General features: G+C 33.7%; 1 protein-coding gene across 11 annotated transcripts in view; it reads right to left on the bottom strand.

Moving 5' to 3' along the window:
* Positions 1-16,562, bottom strand: part of R3HDM1 (R3H domain containing 1) — a 172,508-nt gene that overhangs the window by 9,542 nt on the left and 146,404 nt on the right. For all 11 annotated transcript variants that reach the window (XM_031960004.1, XM_031960003.1, XM_031960005.1 and 8 more), the window contains 2 exons: positions 11,923-12,074; positions 102-205 (listed from right to left, as the gene is read on the bottom strand). In XM_031960004.1, coding sequence (XP_031815864.1) covers positions 102-205; positions 11,923-12,074 — 256 coding nt within the window. The remainder of the gene's footprint in view (positions 1-101; positions 206-11,922; positions 12,075-16,562) is intronic.

Below are 16,562 nucleotides of genomic sequence, written 5' to 3'. Positions count from 1 at the left end.
AACAATGGGTTTTCTAGAATTTTTAATGTATTCCATTTAGTTTTTCTTTTTCAAATAGGGAAAAAATCCCTAATTGCAATTATTCAATTATCTTTCCATACCTGCACACTGGTGGCTTTGAAGTTGTTGGGAATTGCATGGTGAAGAAGTTTGAGGAAACTGTATCTGATCTGATCCTAAAGGCTGCAAATAACCTACAGAAGAGCTAGAAAAAAAGAAGACAAAGTACAGAGGTGGGTGCTTTTGTAACAAGTAAAGATGTTTTAGTTTAAATTAGAATTCAAGTAGACTTCAAAGTTAGTTGGCTATAAAAGCCAAAACTAAGTAATTGCTATTACTCCTCAAGCTACAATGATACAATATTATAAAGCACTGTTAAGTTTCATCGATTGTTTCAATAATTCTTTCAAAAAACAAAATAATTATAAAAACCAAATATTTAAAAAGCACTAGATATTCTTCTAAGTACACCCTATTGGAAAATTGACAAAACGATGAAAATTTGTTAGATTAAGCAATTAACACATTCTTTTGTTTTTCTTTTTGTATAGTAACTTCTAGCCATTTGCACTTTTGCTAATTTGAGATTCGGTGGTTGTCATTAATCTGTTTTAGAAAAATTTTCCCAATCATAAGTCCAAATTCATAGTGTAAGCAAAATTACCAAGTAAATTAAAACTATCTAGATTTTCAAGAAACTTATCCTATAACAAAAACTTAATTTCCCCCAATTAATGTGCATTAATTAGTGAGTTTTTACTGAATTCTGCCAGTTGGAATCTTCTTCAATTCAACAGAAAAACCCAAAGAGGACAGTAAAAGAGTGTAAGTGGAGAGTCAAGCAGGTAATTAATTCTAGGATCAAGGAGGGTTCATCTTGACAGAGAACCAAAATATTACCTAATTTGTTTTCTACAAAGACCTTCAGCAGAGTTAGAAAAGGTTAGATGAAAAGAAAAGCAATCAACCTTTAAATGACATTCTCAGTGTAAAGTTTTAAGTATTGGTTATATACACTAGAAAAAGCTGACATTATAAGCATTTAGGTATGACATCTAACATTTCTTCTCTTGAAGATGGCAGAGGGTGAAAAGAAAAGGAGAATTTTTAAAATGTAAAGGTTCAAGGTTTCTCAGGGACTTCACCTTCCAAATATCCATGTGAAGTGAGTACCAACAGATATAAGTCACATGAAGAATGTAAGACTGAGAGAAGTGAGGGGATTTACTCAGGTTATTGTCAATAGCTATTGTCAGAGAAGGGGATGGAAACCAGATCTCTCCTGACTCCCATTTGAAACATTCTTTCCACTTATCTAGGAATATTCAACTGGATTCAGGAGGTTATCAATTTGGATGTTTCCTCCCAAGACACAACTCATTCATGTCTGATTGATGAGGTGGAGAGTGGTCTAGAGGTTAGTGATTATAAGAGAGTTATCAATAATCCCCATTAAATTGGCTGCAGGTTCTAGGAGTGAAAGAATTCACTCATTCCTGAACATTAATTGCAAAATGAAAGTTTATTGTTAGACAGAAATCAGTTTAACCAGAGACTGACTTCTATAGTGGCAGATCTATGGAAAATAGAGTTTTGTACTGAGAATGCACTTCTTAATGGACAGAAAGTCCTGGCAGCTGAGTGAACTACCAAGGTCTATCTGCAAAGACTTATTATATTGGGTATCTTAGTGGGGGTTGGGAAGCCTGAGCTGGGCAGCCCAAGGAAGTCAGAATGGGGGCAGGGACAATCAGAACAGATCAGAACCAGTGGGGGCTGGGAGAGGCTAAGTTGGCTGGAACTGGGACAAACCCAGATCTCCTATTGGAATTCAAAGACATGCTTTTTGACCAGGATTTTGAATCAAAGGCCCTAGCATCCAGGAAAGACAACTTTGTCTGGGGAGGCTATGCCTCAGCCAGGAAGGGCTGGAAATCTGAAACACAGAAGGGAACCCAACCCATTTCATTATCACCCTGTAGGACTCCTATCCATGTTCTTCGATAAATTAAGCGTAATACTGATGGGGGTGTGAAACTGTGTTCCCTTTTGATCTGTAAAATTAATACCCTGAAATTTTGTCCCCTTTGATTTCTGATACCACTCCTGCAAATCACCCCATTGATGCAGACCCTTTTCAGGAAATTCCAAATTCCAGAAGCTTTCAAAAAGTGATTTCCATTCAACTGGACATCTAGGCCTGGGGACTTTGGCTTTCTTTTCAACCTGAAACCTGAGCCTCAGATTTCCTATAAAGGATAGTTTTAAACTCACTTCTTTGCAGAATGTCCAAAGTAGCATGCTTTGCCTCTTTGGCATAGCTGCCAGGACCTTGTCTGCTGTGAAGACATTCCCTTCTCAGTGCCAGTCTCCATTTCCCTCATAGAACTTTACCACTGAAGAAGTCAGTTTTTCTAGCAAAGCTGACTTCTCATTCAACAATAAACTTCTATTTTTGCCACCTAAAACTCTTCTGCGCCTCTTTTTAAAAGGGGATATGCACAACTCTCTGGCTGCCACTAGAACCCCATCAATATAAATTTCAAAAAAATTCTATCTGATCTGGAAGCTTTCTTCACTTTCTCCAGACATCACCAGAATACCAATGAAGCCCTCACGCTGTCATCTTTTGCCAAATGACCCATTGTCCTGATGAAAATGCCCCTTAATAAATTTCATGCCTGCCTTTGAATTTTTTCTTTTAAATTTGTTATATAGGATGTTCTGAAAATCTTAATATGGTTTTAAGGCTTTAACAGCTTAAAGTTATTAAGCTTCCACCATATGCTTTTCCACTACCTTCTGCGCAATACTCATTTTTGGTTATGAAGAGAATATTTTTTTTTTAACAGCTAAAAATAATGGAATTACAAAAGTATATATTTTTGTTTCTAGGAGAAATCTGTGGTCTTTAAAAGAGCTTTTCAATTCCCTGAAGGCTAAAGTCTAGCCTCCTCTGTTCCTCCTGTTTAAATCTGGAACCAGCTCAGAATCTACCTTCTGAGAAACAGTCCAGCTAAGTACAGAGAAGAATATCATCAGTTGCTAGGCAGGTAAACTGAAGAGGAGGAAGAGAAAATTCCAAACCTATCAACCTCTCTTATATTCCCAGCAGAGACAAACTTAAAATATTTTCCTTCCTCAAGGCAATTTATTATTAAGTTAATCTACTCAAGTCAGAGTCTGATCATAAATTTCATACCAGTAAGTATCACTGATACTTAGTGGGGTCAGTATTTTCCATGACCGGGGGTGAGGTGAGGGGAAGGTCAAAAAAGTCAAATGTAGAACACCACTGACTCTTCCTGTCACTTGCATTTTGGCAAATTTTTCGGAAGTTACATTATCAATTTTATCTTTAGTTGACTGTAATATTCTTCTCTAAAATGTAATGTTCTCTGGGAGCAGGTTTCTTGGGGGGCTTCTGGAGGCAACCTTCCTTTCAGTATCAGTAATCACCCCAAATGCAGCCAGGAGTTTAAGTCCAAATCCTTTATTGTCACCTTCAAAGTCTTATCTCCTTCACTTAGGGCTTGGCTAGTTTTTCTTATAGGCCTTCTTAATCTTGGTTCTGAGAGCTTAAGCTGCCTTCTCTGGCTTGTGAATCTCCTCCACTGAATCCTAGGCTGAGGTTCCCAGAGCTTCTAGTGGGCTTGTCCTCTGGCTTTGACAGCTCCTCCTGATATGTTCCACACTGAGTATATATCAATCATTATATCACTAGGAGACCATTATTTGCTATAGGATTAAATCAATGCTAAACTAGATTTAATCACTGTCTCCTCAATTCCACTTACTCAGCACCTTGTAAGAATCCTAACAGTTGACCAATAGAAATTAATGATAATTTTCTCATGCCTGGATCTCCTGTGATGTTTATGCATCCCTCCCTTTCTTGTTCCTGCCACACCATTTAGAAATTGCTCTTATATGAGAAATTCATCATTATGTCTGAGAAAATACCAAATACATTAGGAATTTTCCTTTTGATATCTGTCTTCTTATACTGTCATGGAAAAGGTTTATATCTTAATATATATTTCATCTAATTTCTGGTGTTTTCTTCAGTATTCATAAACTATTTCTCTGCTCAAAGAGGTAATTTTTCAATTTTTATTTTTTTAAAAAAATTTAACTCTTTAACCTTCTTTTATAGTATATTACAGGAAGAATTCTTTCTAGCTGATGAGACCTCTAGATGCCATTTGCAGATGACATTGTGCTGACTACATCAAATTCCAGAATTACTAAATTGTTTATTTAATAATTCACTTGAGCTTGGCCTAATTATCCATAAGGGCAAAATCAATAAGCTAAAGAATAAAGATTGACTATCCTCAATAGGCACTGCAGATGGACAATGAGTTGGGTCCAGAAAAGTAAGGTAATCTGTAGAATTATGCAGTACTTTTAATGACCCAAGTACATTCTTCACAAACACATTTTAAAACACTAATATTTTTATGGTGATGCTCCATGGCTTTGACGTATAGAACACCATAATCTCCAAATATTCAAAGTTGTAGATCATGTAAAAGACAGTGCAGAGATGCATGACAAGCATGAGAAAGTGGTCAGTTTCTTACCAACAAGGAAGGTATATAAGGTACAAAAAATGATCAAAGAGATTGTGAGATGTGAAAAGGAAGTGACTGGCCATATTATTGTTGTTTATATATGATGGCTTGCTACCCTAGATACCTAAATGTAGATCTCCAATATTTTTGGAGGACCTCCCTGGACAATTCTGGGAGGGCATGAACAATAGGAACAGAGGATTAGAAAGAAGTACTCCTAACAGACTTACAGTAGTATAAGTACAGTATAAATAATAAATATAAGTAGTATAGTATAACAAGTTCAGGTTCATTCTTCTCTGTATTATTAAGCATTTTTCAGTTAACATTTATTGGAGTAGTTACATGGCGCAGTACAGGGAGCAACAGTCTGAAGTCAGGAGGACCCGAGTTCAAAATCACCCTCAGACACTAAGCACTTAACAGCTATGTGATTCTGGGCAAGTCACTTAACCAACTGTCTCTCAAAAAAAAACCAAGGAAAAAAACCCAATTTATTAAATACTCTCTTCTCATTTTTCCATACTGTCACTAATTGTGTCCAAGTCTTCATCACTATTCTCTTGAACTATTAAAATAGCTTTTTAAAGGTTATCTTTCTGCTTCCAACATCTTTTCAATCCAACCTCTCCTAAAGCCCAGGTTTGAGTAATGCACTTTCTTGGAACAATGGATTACTGAAGTTGCCTATTACCTCTAGCATCAAATTAGGTTTCCTTTATAAAAAGCCTTGGATATCATTTCCTACTCAAAGTCTTATATGACCTTATTTAATTTTTCTTGTTCTTTTGTTTATCTATTTGTATACTCCAGTATTCCTCAGTAAAAAAAAGAAATTCTTTAAGGGAAAGGACAACTTGCTATTTTTGTCTTTGTACTTCTAGAGCCCAGAACAATATGCCTTAGATATGTAGGATTCTTAGCAAATGCTTTTGGAATCCAACCAAATAATACATAACTGCAGGATTCTGAGTCTACTCATGGGAATTCTATGGACCCATTTCTGGTTTTAGTATTAGTCAGTTTTGGTAACTGTCATTTTATAAGGTAAAAACATAACCCAGTCTCTGTCATGTTTCTGTACTCTAATGTCCAGATTTCCTCACGAGTACACTGACTTTATATATGGTAGTAATCTCTAACTTCCCACTCACCTTTAACTTTCCTGTTTTTTTTTTAAATAAGGAATACCCATCCAAAACTTATTATAAGTTTTAGCACACTAAGTGTCAGGGATTCTTAATGAGGCCAAATTGCCCCTTTGTGTTAGGATCTGTAAGTTTTCTTATTTGTTGCCTAAACTTTGGATATTTTTATATAAACACTTAAGGTCATTAGTTTTTATTTTGCTCTCTTGGTTTTCTATTTTATTTTTTTTGGATATCCCAGCTGTTAATTCTTCCTCATTCTTTATGGTTTCTATAGTTTATAGTTTCTAATTTGGGGAGATATACAAAGTAGTATTTTCCACACTTCCCCCAGTCATTTGTTTAAATTTAAAACCCCTTCAAACAGGTGATAGTCCTCTGTATTCTGTTTTGAACAGAAACCATTTGAGGTACTGGATTTAGTGTCCAAAGGAGGGTAAATGCATTAGCGAAGGGCCTTATGTCAACTTCATATGAGTGCCAGTTGTGGGAGCTGGGCATGGTGAGCCTGCAGAAGAGAAGGGGGAAAGGACACTACTGTGTTTAAATATGTGAAACACTGACATATGTAAGAGAGATTAAACTTTAGTTATTTAGTCTCAGAGTGCAGAATCAAGAGAAATGGGAAGCTGCAGAGATAGAAATGCAGACCTGATTTTGGAATAAATATTCCAATAATTAAGAGTTATATAAAAGTCGAATGGCCTATCTAAAAGATGGTCCCTGAACATCTTCAAGCAGAGTCTGGATGAACACCTGTCAGGTATTTGTTACAGGATGAATTCCTTTTGAGATGGAATAGACTAGATAGCCATTTAAGTATTTTTTTTTTTTTTTAAATTCTTAAATATTGTGATTCTGGGTTGCAATCTTCAGGGTTAGAGGAGTAAGATTATAAATCTCCTGTAGCATATTTCAAACTACTTTCTTACTGCTCATCACATGGTGTTGACATTTTATGGGCAAATTTTAAAAAGTAAACATAAAACTATTCTGAATGTCATGATGTCTTAAAGCATAATTCTCATAGTTTCTGGTAGCTGATAATAGCTAAAGTTTACTCTATGAAGCAAAAATAATTATAGTATATTTTAAAGTCAGAATAATTCTCAGTATCTGTGTGTATACATAAAACTCAGTATATATTTCTTCTTCCTGATCTTATTTCTTTCTTTTCATTTATGCAGTTCCAAACAACACAAAAATTAGTATGTCAGAAATAACATCTGATGACAAATTAAGTGCATATAGATGACACAGCTTGAGAAAAAAAATTAAAATTTACTTTATAGATTGTTTTGAATTGTTCCTTTATAGCTAATTTAGAATGATGTAAAAAAGTTTTTGGAAAAAATAAAAACAAAAATTGAGTAGTAAAAGCAGAAAGTCAATTAGAAATCATTTGCACTTAATCATCTCTCATGGATGAAGGTATGTACGCAATATTATTTTAGTTGGATAATTTAGTTGGACTATTTCATGTTGTACTTAAGAACAATTAGGAAAAACACATTAACATCAATATGTTTTCCCCAGTCAGAAAAATTATTCAGAAAATAATCAATGTAGGAGCTGCCCAAAGGAAATGCCAAATTACCTTAATGTTCAAATTCTTTGCCTTTTTCTTTTCTAAATCTAGGTCAGCCAAGCCCTGGGGATGGACTTCCTTAATTGTCCAGGTTATTTATGGCCTGAAGAAGTCATTAAAGGAAGAGAAGGGGAAAGTCTGGAAGTTTTCCCTAAACAAATATTAAGCTATCTGGTACAAAGCATATTTTCTTGCTCTGGTGAAGCATAAATCTCAAAGTTCTAATTTAAACCAACAGAAAGGCAATAGCTTGAATTTAGAAAAAAGAACAACTTTGGACTTAATTTAAAATCATTTTTAAAGAATAAGGCCTTTAAAGGAAGAGACAGGAATATGAGTGAACAAAAAAAAGCATTTTTAGTAGTAGCAATAGCACAGATGAATCAAAAGAGGTTGAATTACATATATGCGGGACTATAAACAGATTGACTGTTCATGAGGTAGAATGTAGATATATGTCAAAGTGGACATCAAGTTGAGGATATTTCTCCAATGGACTTGATAATATAAGGTTCAGGTCATTTTTAGGCCCTGATTAAATTGAAGAGTTGTCCAATCAAACTGATGTAATACATTGAACTTCTTGTGAATGACTGAAGAATCTGTTACTCTTCTTTATGGCCTATAAAAGTAGGGCTCTCAGCTCTTGGGATCTTGTTCTTTATTTTTGCATTATCTTCCTTCTAGGAAGAGAAGATTTCCTGACATAACATGTTACTAGGGGAAGGAAAAATACTGTCCAAATTATTCCTATTTGGTATTTTACTTGGAGAATAATGCCACTAAGTTACCTGTACAGTAAAGGCCTGATAAAAATGGAGTTTGCTTATTGATTAAGTTCTAAATATTTAAAAATATTCACAGGGAGGCAATTAACCTATGTCAGAATTAATGGGAAAGGAGAATTCACTAGAATGATAGAAGGCTGATTGTGTAAGAGTTTTGTGTGGTCTCTGGGAAGCATATGTAATAGGACTATGAACCAAAGGATTCCTCCATCTTATGAGTAAGCTGAATCATATTATACAATTAAACTTCTTGGATATAACTTTGAAAGTCTTCAACTGATCAATAAGTAGGGGAACAAATTCAAAGAATGAAACAATTGCCACTTGTCAGCAGCCTAGATTTCAGTGGAAGGAAACAACAATGACAAACATAAGCACTTTATATTTATTATACTGCTTTATATTTTACTCTATCATATTATTACTCCATTATATTTTACAGTTACTCTACATAAAGAGTAAATGTAAAATAAAAAATAAATATAAAATAATTGAATAGAAGGTAGGCAGGAAGAAGGTCATTAACAGTTGTGGGAGTCAGTAAGGTTTAGTTTAGAAAGTGGTGCTTGAGCTGCACCTTGAAGGAAATGTAGGAAATGAAATCTAGATCTTTATGCTATATTAAACCGAGACTCTCTATAGAGGAGAAGGACAGAAAACAAAATCAGAGCATGGGTTCAAGTTTAACACCATCCAATGAGAAAATGAACCAGTAGAGTATCTCCTATGAGAACTTTCAGATAAAATGCAAGGAAGACAAGAAATAGCTAAAATAAGGAAAAAAGACAGTTAGTTATATTTTTTTCTAGTGCTTTATTTCCACTGCAGTCCATAGTGGAAGCATATCACTTGGATACTACTACGTAAAGTACTGGAGGTACTCTGTGACTAAATGGCAATGATATTTAAGATGAAGCCAAGAATAGCAAAGTTGGTCCAAATACATACAAAAGAAATCTGTGCAGGAATCCACACAATTCTAAGCTATTGATGGAGTTTCTAGATAATGTAAAAAGAAAATATTCCAAAAGATTAAAAAGACCACAAACTGCTTCTGTCACAATATAGTATCTGGGTTAGCCAGCAATGACTGACCCACGTGTCTTTCTCGTCGTAGGGACTTTTTAATGGGTGCAGGGTATAGAGAAGCAAAATTAGACATGATATAAGAAAAAAATTACTAATAAGTGCTAATTAAAAATGCCCTAGGCTTCTTTGGATGGTGGATTTCTTTAAGTAAAGACAAGAGGACCATCAATTGAGTATGTCTGCAGAATAAACTGATCTGGTATGTGTTTGAGCAAAGAAACTCTTAGGGTTCCTTCAAATGATGATAGATATTTTTTCTAAATTTGAATGTCAATTAACTTCTATGGCTAATTATGAACAGCTAAATGTATATAGGACAGCAGTGGATAAAGTGCTGGGCCTGGACTTAGGAAGAACTGAGTTTAAAGCAGTCAGTCACTTGTTAGTTGTACAACTATGGACAAATCATTTAACCCTGTTTGCCTCAGTTTCCTTATCTTAAAATGAGCAAGAGAAGGAAATAGCATATACCGTATCTTTGCTAAGAAAACTCCAAATGGGGTCATAAAGAGTCAGACATGAATGAATCAACAATAATGTGGTAGATATTTATCAATTAATGGTGTGTTTTATTAATATGGACATTTGTCTGCTAAACCCTGCTAATAACTGGAACCAAAATAACTTTCTGTTTAAAATGTTATTATATTTTATAATGTCTAAAGTAAATTACAAATATTTCTTCATGCAATCAATGTTCTTGTTAATTCTGTAATTGGTATGCCCTCACACCAAATGAGTAAACTGAGAAATTCTTCTTGCATACAGTCCTGATTGGATATACATCTTTGCTTTTTTTGTTGAGTACATTTTTAAAACTTACCTTATTGTTATAGCATGTTCATGGAATGGACCTATGCCAATGTGTTAAAAAGTGAGTGCCTACCAGATTAGGGTTAGACATAAACAGTTAATTTGAGATTTGTCGCCCAAAAGCTACATTCAGGTTGAACTTTATCTAAACCCCAGGAAGTTCCAGTTGCCTCTTTAACCTCATTTGGACAAACTAATTCTATTTTGTCTCATGATTCACATATTAGAATCAATATTTTTCATTATACCTTTACTCACTTCAGGTTGCAATGTTCCTTCACAGTAGCTACTTAATCCAATATAATGTATATGATTTAGAAGATTTAGCACTGATAGTAACACAAGTGAAAAGTAATAATTAAAAGTGCAAATATTTTCTCTTTACTTGTAGAATTTTAAAAACACAGGTATAGTGATGGGGAGTGACTGAATAATTATGGAACATGAATGTAACAGAACTAAAGAGCTATGAATATGAATAGTTCAGAAAAACATGAGAAGACAACTGATGCAAATTGAAATAAGCAGAAAGAGGAAACAATATTTACAATGACTACAACAATGTGTATGGAAAGAACAACAAAATAACCCAGACTGAATACTCTATAATTATAGTAGGCAAAATTGGCACTGAAGAAGATTTAAAAAATGCATTTCCCTTTCATCTCTGCAAAAGGAGACTAGGTGTGAAACATTGCTCACCATATTATAGCTAGTTGTTAATTTTGGCCAAAGTAATTTATATTTTCCTTTTCCCCGCCCCTTTTTCCTCTTTAAAAGGTAGTAAGGTATCAATGTATAGATTGGTGAGCCTGGGCTCAAGACTTAAAAATTAAAATCTAGCCTTGAACATATATAGCCGTGTAACCTTGGATATGCCCCTTAACCTCTGCCAGTTTCCTCAACTGTAAAACGGTCTTAATAATAGCACCTATCTCCTATATTTGTCGTAAGAAACAAATGAGATAAGTATTAATAAAGCACTTAGCAGAGTTATCGGCACATAGTAGGCTCTTAAAAACTGCTTCATTTAAAAAAATATTCTTAGTTGTAAGGATAGCTCTTGGGCTAGGAATGAATTTGGAAATAAGGTGGTGTAAAAACAAAAGATACCTAAAAAAAATTTTTAAATGAAGGAACAAAATAGGAATTTTAAAATGGAACATACTACTTCCCTTGTGTAACAGGCATTGCTTAAAAAGAGTTGGGCCTTGCTATCGAGTAAAACTCAAGAGTTATTATTGTTAGAACCAGAACTTTTCTTTAATTTTAATTTGACCTTTTGTACTATTTTGCCAAGGCTATTATAAAGTCAGAAATGAAAGAAAACATGAGCATTACTAAGGGAGTTTTGACAACAGTTAAAATGATGATGAATTCCTTCAATGTCAAAACAATTTCGAACACAGATTCTAATGCAGTAGATATGTCAATCCTGATTCTACCTCCACACTGGAGACAAATGAGCCATTTGCAATCATTATAACCTGACAACTCTTACCATCTAGCATATCTTAGTTCCCCATTCTGTAAAATAAATAAACAAAATGCCAGTTGCCCCTCTGGCAAACTCATGGGAATGTCATGGGAAAAAATAAAACAACATATAATATGTTTTTGATTTCTTGGAAGAACAGTTCCTCATCTAATGAATAATTGCTATTTTGTAGAATAGTAGGCTTGCCAAAGGAGATTCCTCTTTTTCCAAACGCCAAAATTTGATAAAGTACCTGACAATCTTCTTTCAGAGCAATTGTTGGCATATATTATTTTTCCAATTCTATGTAAAGAGAATGAACAAAAGGGAGAAAATATGCTAGTATTATACTTAGTATAATTAGTGGACACTGATAAGACTAGAGATTGTAGCTGATAAGGCAATGAATAGGAAACTATAAAAACTTAGTTCAGTTATTCACCTTAAATTGTTTTGCTGACCAGGTGGGATGACACTATAGTAAACTGGCATTCCTGTGGTGGGTATAGGTCCTTGATTAGATTGATTAGGTATTATAATAGGTTGCTGATAAGTCTGCTGAGGCATTCCTTGAGAACCTTGAGGCAGTGAAACCTAAAGTTGGTGAAAGAAAGAAGACATGCTTATTTTAGAGAAAGAAAGAAAGAAACAATTTCCTTTCTAAACCCCACTCTGCTAATTTCCACTTTCAAATGTCTGAAGATATGTACCAGCATCATCAATCACCCAGATTCTTTTGTTATACTACCAACAAGGTATTTATCCTTCAAATCCTTTGGGGTTCCTCTTTTCCTTAAAAATTTAAATAAACTACAGTAAATAAAAAAACTCACGTAAATTCCTAAATCAGTCAACCAAACACATACCCTATTAAAAATATCCAAAAGCAACACAATTAAACATACAAACTAAGATGGTATAATAGGTTCAAGAAGACAATGTAGACATCATAACTTTTGTTTTTTCATTAGTAGAGACAAAACTTTGGATCACTGAGTTCCTTAATCATGGGATGTAAGCTGTACTTACCTTTCAATAATAAAGTATATTCATTTAGAAAAGTTTAGACTTCAGGACAATGATATAATTTTTCCAGAAAAAATTACGTAAAATTTCATTATCCCTACTTACTCACTGGCCATTTCTTTACTGGCAAGTTAAACTGTATACCTCTCAAAAAAAAAATTATAGAAAAATTATGCTTTTAAGCTCTTTACCCTAGAATGCTGGGGTAGAATGAGGTAGAATGCCTTTTTAAAAGTTCCCTGTAGCATACATTTATCACCCAGAAAGGATTTACTAAATTTAATAGACCATGGTGCATTAAAATGCAATAAAAGATTCTTAGTTATTTTTGTAAACTATAATTAGGGTTAGTAAGGTCTCTCTAAGCTTGATCCTATGTTCGAAAATCTCATAATTTTAATAGTTCAACCATATTATCTATAGTCTTTTTCATATGTTTCTGAAATAGAAGTAATCCTTCCCAACTGCACTGGAATTTCTTAATTATCTCACCACTAGATAAATTATCCAAAACAAAATTGTTGGGCTGATTTTCTATTCTACATAATATAACATAATCGAATCTTTCAAGAATGAAAGTAATTTAATATTATTTAGGTGGCATTTTTGATTGCATCAGATTTAATATTTATGCAAAGATGATCTAAGAAAAATGAAAGACAACTTAATGATCCACACTATTGGAATAAATGTGAAGCTTAAAGCAAAGAAAAAACAAACCTACTGTGAAACACATTTTACTGTGCTGGAGAATGAAATACAACCTACTAGGAGAAGGCAATTAAAAAAAAATAATTTCTTAGCTCAGAGTTCTACTTTCTAAATTTGCCAAATTTAGTGACCAAAAGTATCAAAGACATAGCTGAGTGGTTTCTATCAGCTACCATTTGCTCATCTGAGGCTTTTTAAAATTTCCTTTCTTTTTCTGGATGAAGAGATAAGTCAAGGGGATTAAGAAGCACCAGAGAGAGTAGAACAAAAGAAAAAAACAATTTACTGGATGAAACCTAGAATTGGGATATGATTGGTGGAGAACAATGTGGACAGTAATTTTGTGAAGGAAAGGAAGAAAGAATGGAAGGAAAGAAAGAAAGGAAGGAAAAAGGGAGGGAAGGTGGGAAGAAAAGAGGAACAAGGCACTTACACCTCAAAGTAACCTTTGTTGGCTTTGTTCCTCAGACAAATTTTAGTGCTCAATAACTGCCTAATGAAGGTAATTCCTTTATTCTAATTTTTCAATGTTCTTGTGATTACACAGTACACATTTATGATAAGTAAAAAACATGATGCAATAAAAACCATGAAAAGAATAAAGATTCTATTTCTCTACAATTAACTTTTGGATGGGATTTAATATAGACCCTGTGACACAAAATTGTGCCCTTGCACACTGCTCATTATTAAGAGCTGTGATTTGTAAATGCTATTATTTTTCCTGGGAATGCCCTTCCATATTCCTCTCTTGAAATAAGTCCTTCATTTTCTTTAAGATAGTTAAGGAATTATAACTTCTTTAGATCTCTTTTGTTCAATTTCTAGCTTCTTATTATGTTATAATGAATATAAGCCATCATATTCAGCATCTCTTAGATTGTAGGTAAATTCCTTCTTGTTCATATATTATGACTTGTTCAGATATTCCCCAAGCCAGCCAGTTTCTTGTTACTATGAAAAGCATTTTAAGATATTTTATCCTCCCCCACCTTTTTAAATCATTAACCTCTTGGGGCAATTGCCTCACAGTAGAAGAATTCCTAAGTTAAAAAGGATGGACCTTTCCTTTTTTTTTTTTTAGAATAATTTTAAACCATTTCCCAAAATCACTAGATCAATTCTTAACTTAACTATCAGTCTATCTTTAGAATGTTGGTCTTTCCCCAAGACTTGCAACACCACCTACTCCCATATTTTATAATCTCAATTTGCTTAGAATGTGTTGACACCTCAGAGCTGTCTCGCTTTAAATTTACCTTAAAATTAGTGACTCAGTCTATTCTTTTATATAATAACCTGAATTTCTTTTTTTTTGAGAGTCACTTATTCATACCTTTTAACTGGGGAATACCTCTTAAAGTCTCATATGTTTCTGACAGCCATCTATATATTTTAGATATCAGAACTTTAACAGATATGTGATAATTTTTTTTTTTTTAGTTTTAGATGCTCTCCTTTTTATTCTCAATGTATTAATTTTATTCATGCAAAAAATTCTCAATTTCATATAATCCAATCATCTCAGTTATATCTTTTGTAATTGCCCTATTCCTTCCTCAGTTAAGAACTTATCCCCAAGGTACAACTGTAAAAGATATCTGATCTAGCTCTAAATTCTTTTAGTGACATGATCTCTAATATTTTTTAAAAAAATTATTTATTAAATTGTCAAAGATTCATTTTCTCTTCTTTCCACTTGTCCCACTCACTGGAGTAAACAAAAACCAAAACTTGTTATATAGTCATGTAAAGACAAACAGTACTTGTAAATAGGGTAGCAACATTTATAAAGTCAAAGAGTCACTTTTCTGTCTTCATTGGATAAATGGAAAAGTCTTTTTTTAGCTATAAGTCTTATACTTTTTAAAAAAAGAACATACAATGAAAACAGTTTACTGTAGCCATCATTTCACTATGTCTTTCTATGTCTACAATTAAAACTTAGAAAATCCTATCATCAGACTTTCATAGTCATAGTAAAATAAAACAAATCCTCATATTGGTCATGTCCAAAAAATAGGTGTTTCATTCGGTATTCTGACTTTATCAATTTTCTGTAAGAACATAAACAGCATGCTTCTCAGGTCACATATTCATTTTGAATTTATCATGTATAGTATAAAATGTTGACCTAAATCCAATTTTTGCTGGATTTCTGTCTTATCAAATAGAAAAGTTCTTTTCTATGCAATACATTTTTAGATTTATCACATGCTGGAATTTAAAATTCTAATATTTCTTATTCTTCTTTGTCAAGTCTTTTCCTATTTTTTCTAAATTTTTTTTAAAAGTAGCATTAAATAGTTTGGAAAGTGCTATTTCTTTCTTTATTTCTCATTTTTCCACTGATAATATAGAACTTGTGTTCTTTCTAGTGAATTTTGTTATTCTAATTTCTTCATTTTATAGATGAGAAAATTAAGAAAAGTTCAGTGAATTACTTAAGGTAAAACAGTAAAAAGAAAAGTTAGGGTCTCAATGCAACATCATATCTAGTATTCTTTCCACAATACCATGATGTGGTGATCTTTTTGCTAAAACAAACAAATAAAATAGAAACAAACATCTTCAAGAGTACAAGATAGGGAGGCATGACTAGATAAGTCACCTGGAAAAAAAAGTCAGACTATATTCAGAGATGCACAGGCTAGGGAAGTGCTAGGATGCTTGTGTGTGTGTGTGTGTGTGTGTGTGTGTGTGTGTGTGTGCGTGTGCGTGCATGCATAAGGGGACACACACACACACACACACACACACACACAGTAAAATCTTGTTATACGCTTCCTAATTATTCCACCTGACACTGTTAAGGACTGTCTATAAGAAGAAAGGAGGATGAAGGAGGGCCTTGAGATCATGTCATATGAGCAACAGATAAAGGATGTTAAGCTTGGAAAAGGGAAGAAAACCTAAAGGGGACAAGATCTCCATTTTCAAGGATGTGAAGTTCTATCATGTGGAAAGATGGACTAGACTTATTCTGCATGGCTAGAATATAGATGTAAGAACAAGAGGCTTGACACAAGGGAAAAACATCTTTAGGAGTGGAGCTAACCAGAACTTGAATAGGCTGCCAATATCTATATGACCTCTCTACTGATTAGAGGTACGCAATAAAGCAAAGACAGGCTGGTTGCCCACTTATTAGATGGGCTGTAGAGGAAACTGTTGTTTTGGTGCAACTTTGTCTAGTTGGACTTCGGGCTCCGTTTACATGATGAAATTCTAGGATTCTTTGGCCCTGTGATTCTTAAATTTTATTGCCTCTCTCTTTTACACATGAGGGGACTTTAGTAAAAATCTGAAGAATAAGACATTTACTTGCATGTGCAGTTCATTAAA

This window comes from Sarcophilus harrisii, chromosome 3 (assembly GCF_902635505.1).
Source record: "Sarcophilus harrisii chromosome 3, mSarHar1.11, whole genome shotgun sequence".
NCBI classification, from domain to species: domain Eukaryota; kingdom Metazoa; phylum Chordata; class Mammalia; order Dasyuromorphia; family Dasyuridae; genus Sarcophilus; species Sarcophilus harrisii.
This window is presented reverse-complemented; position numbering and strand designations above follow the sequence as displayed.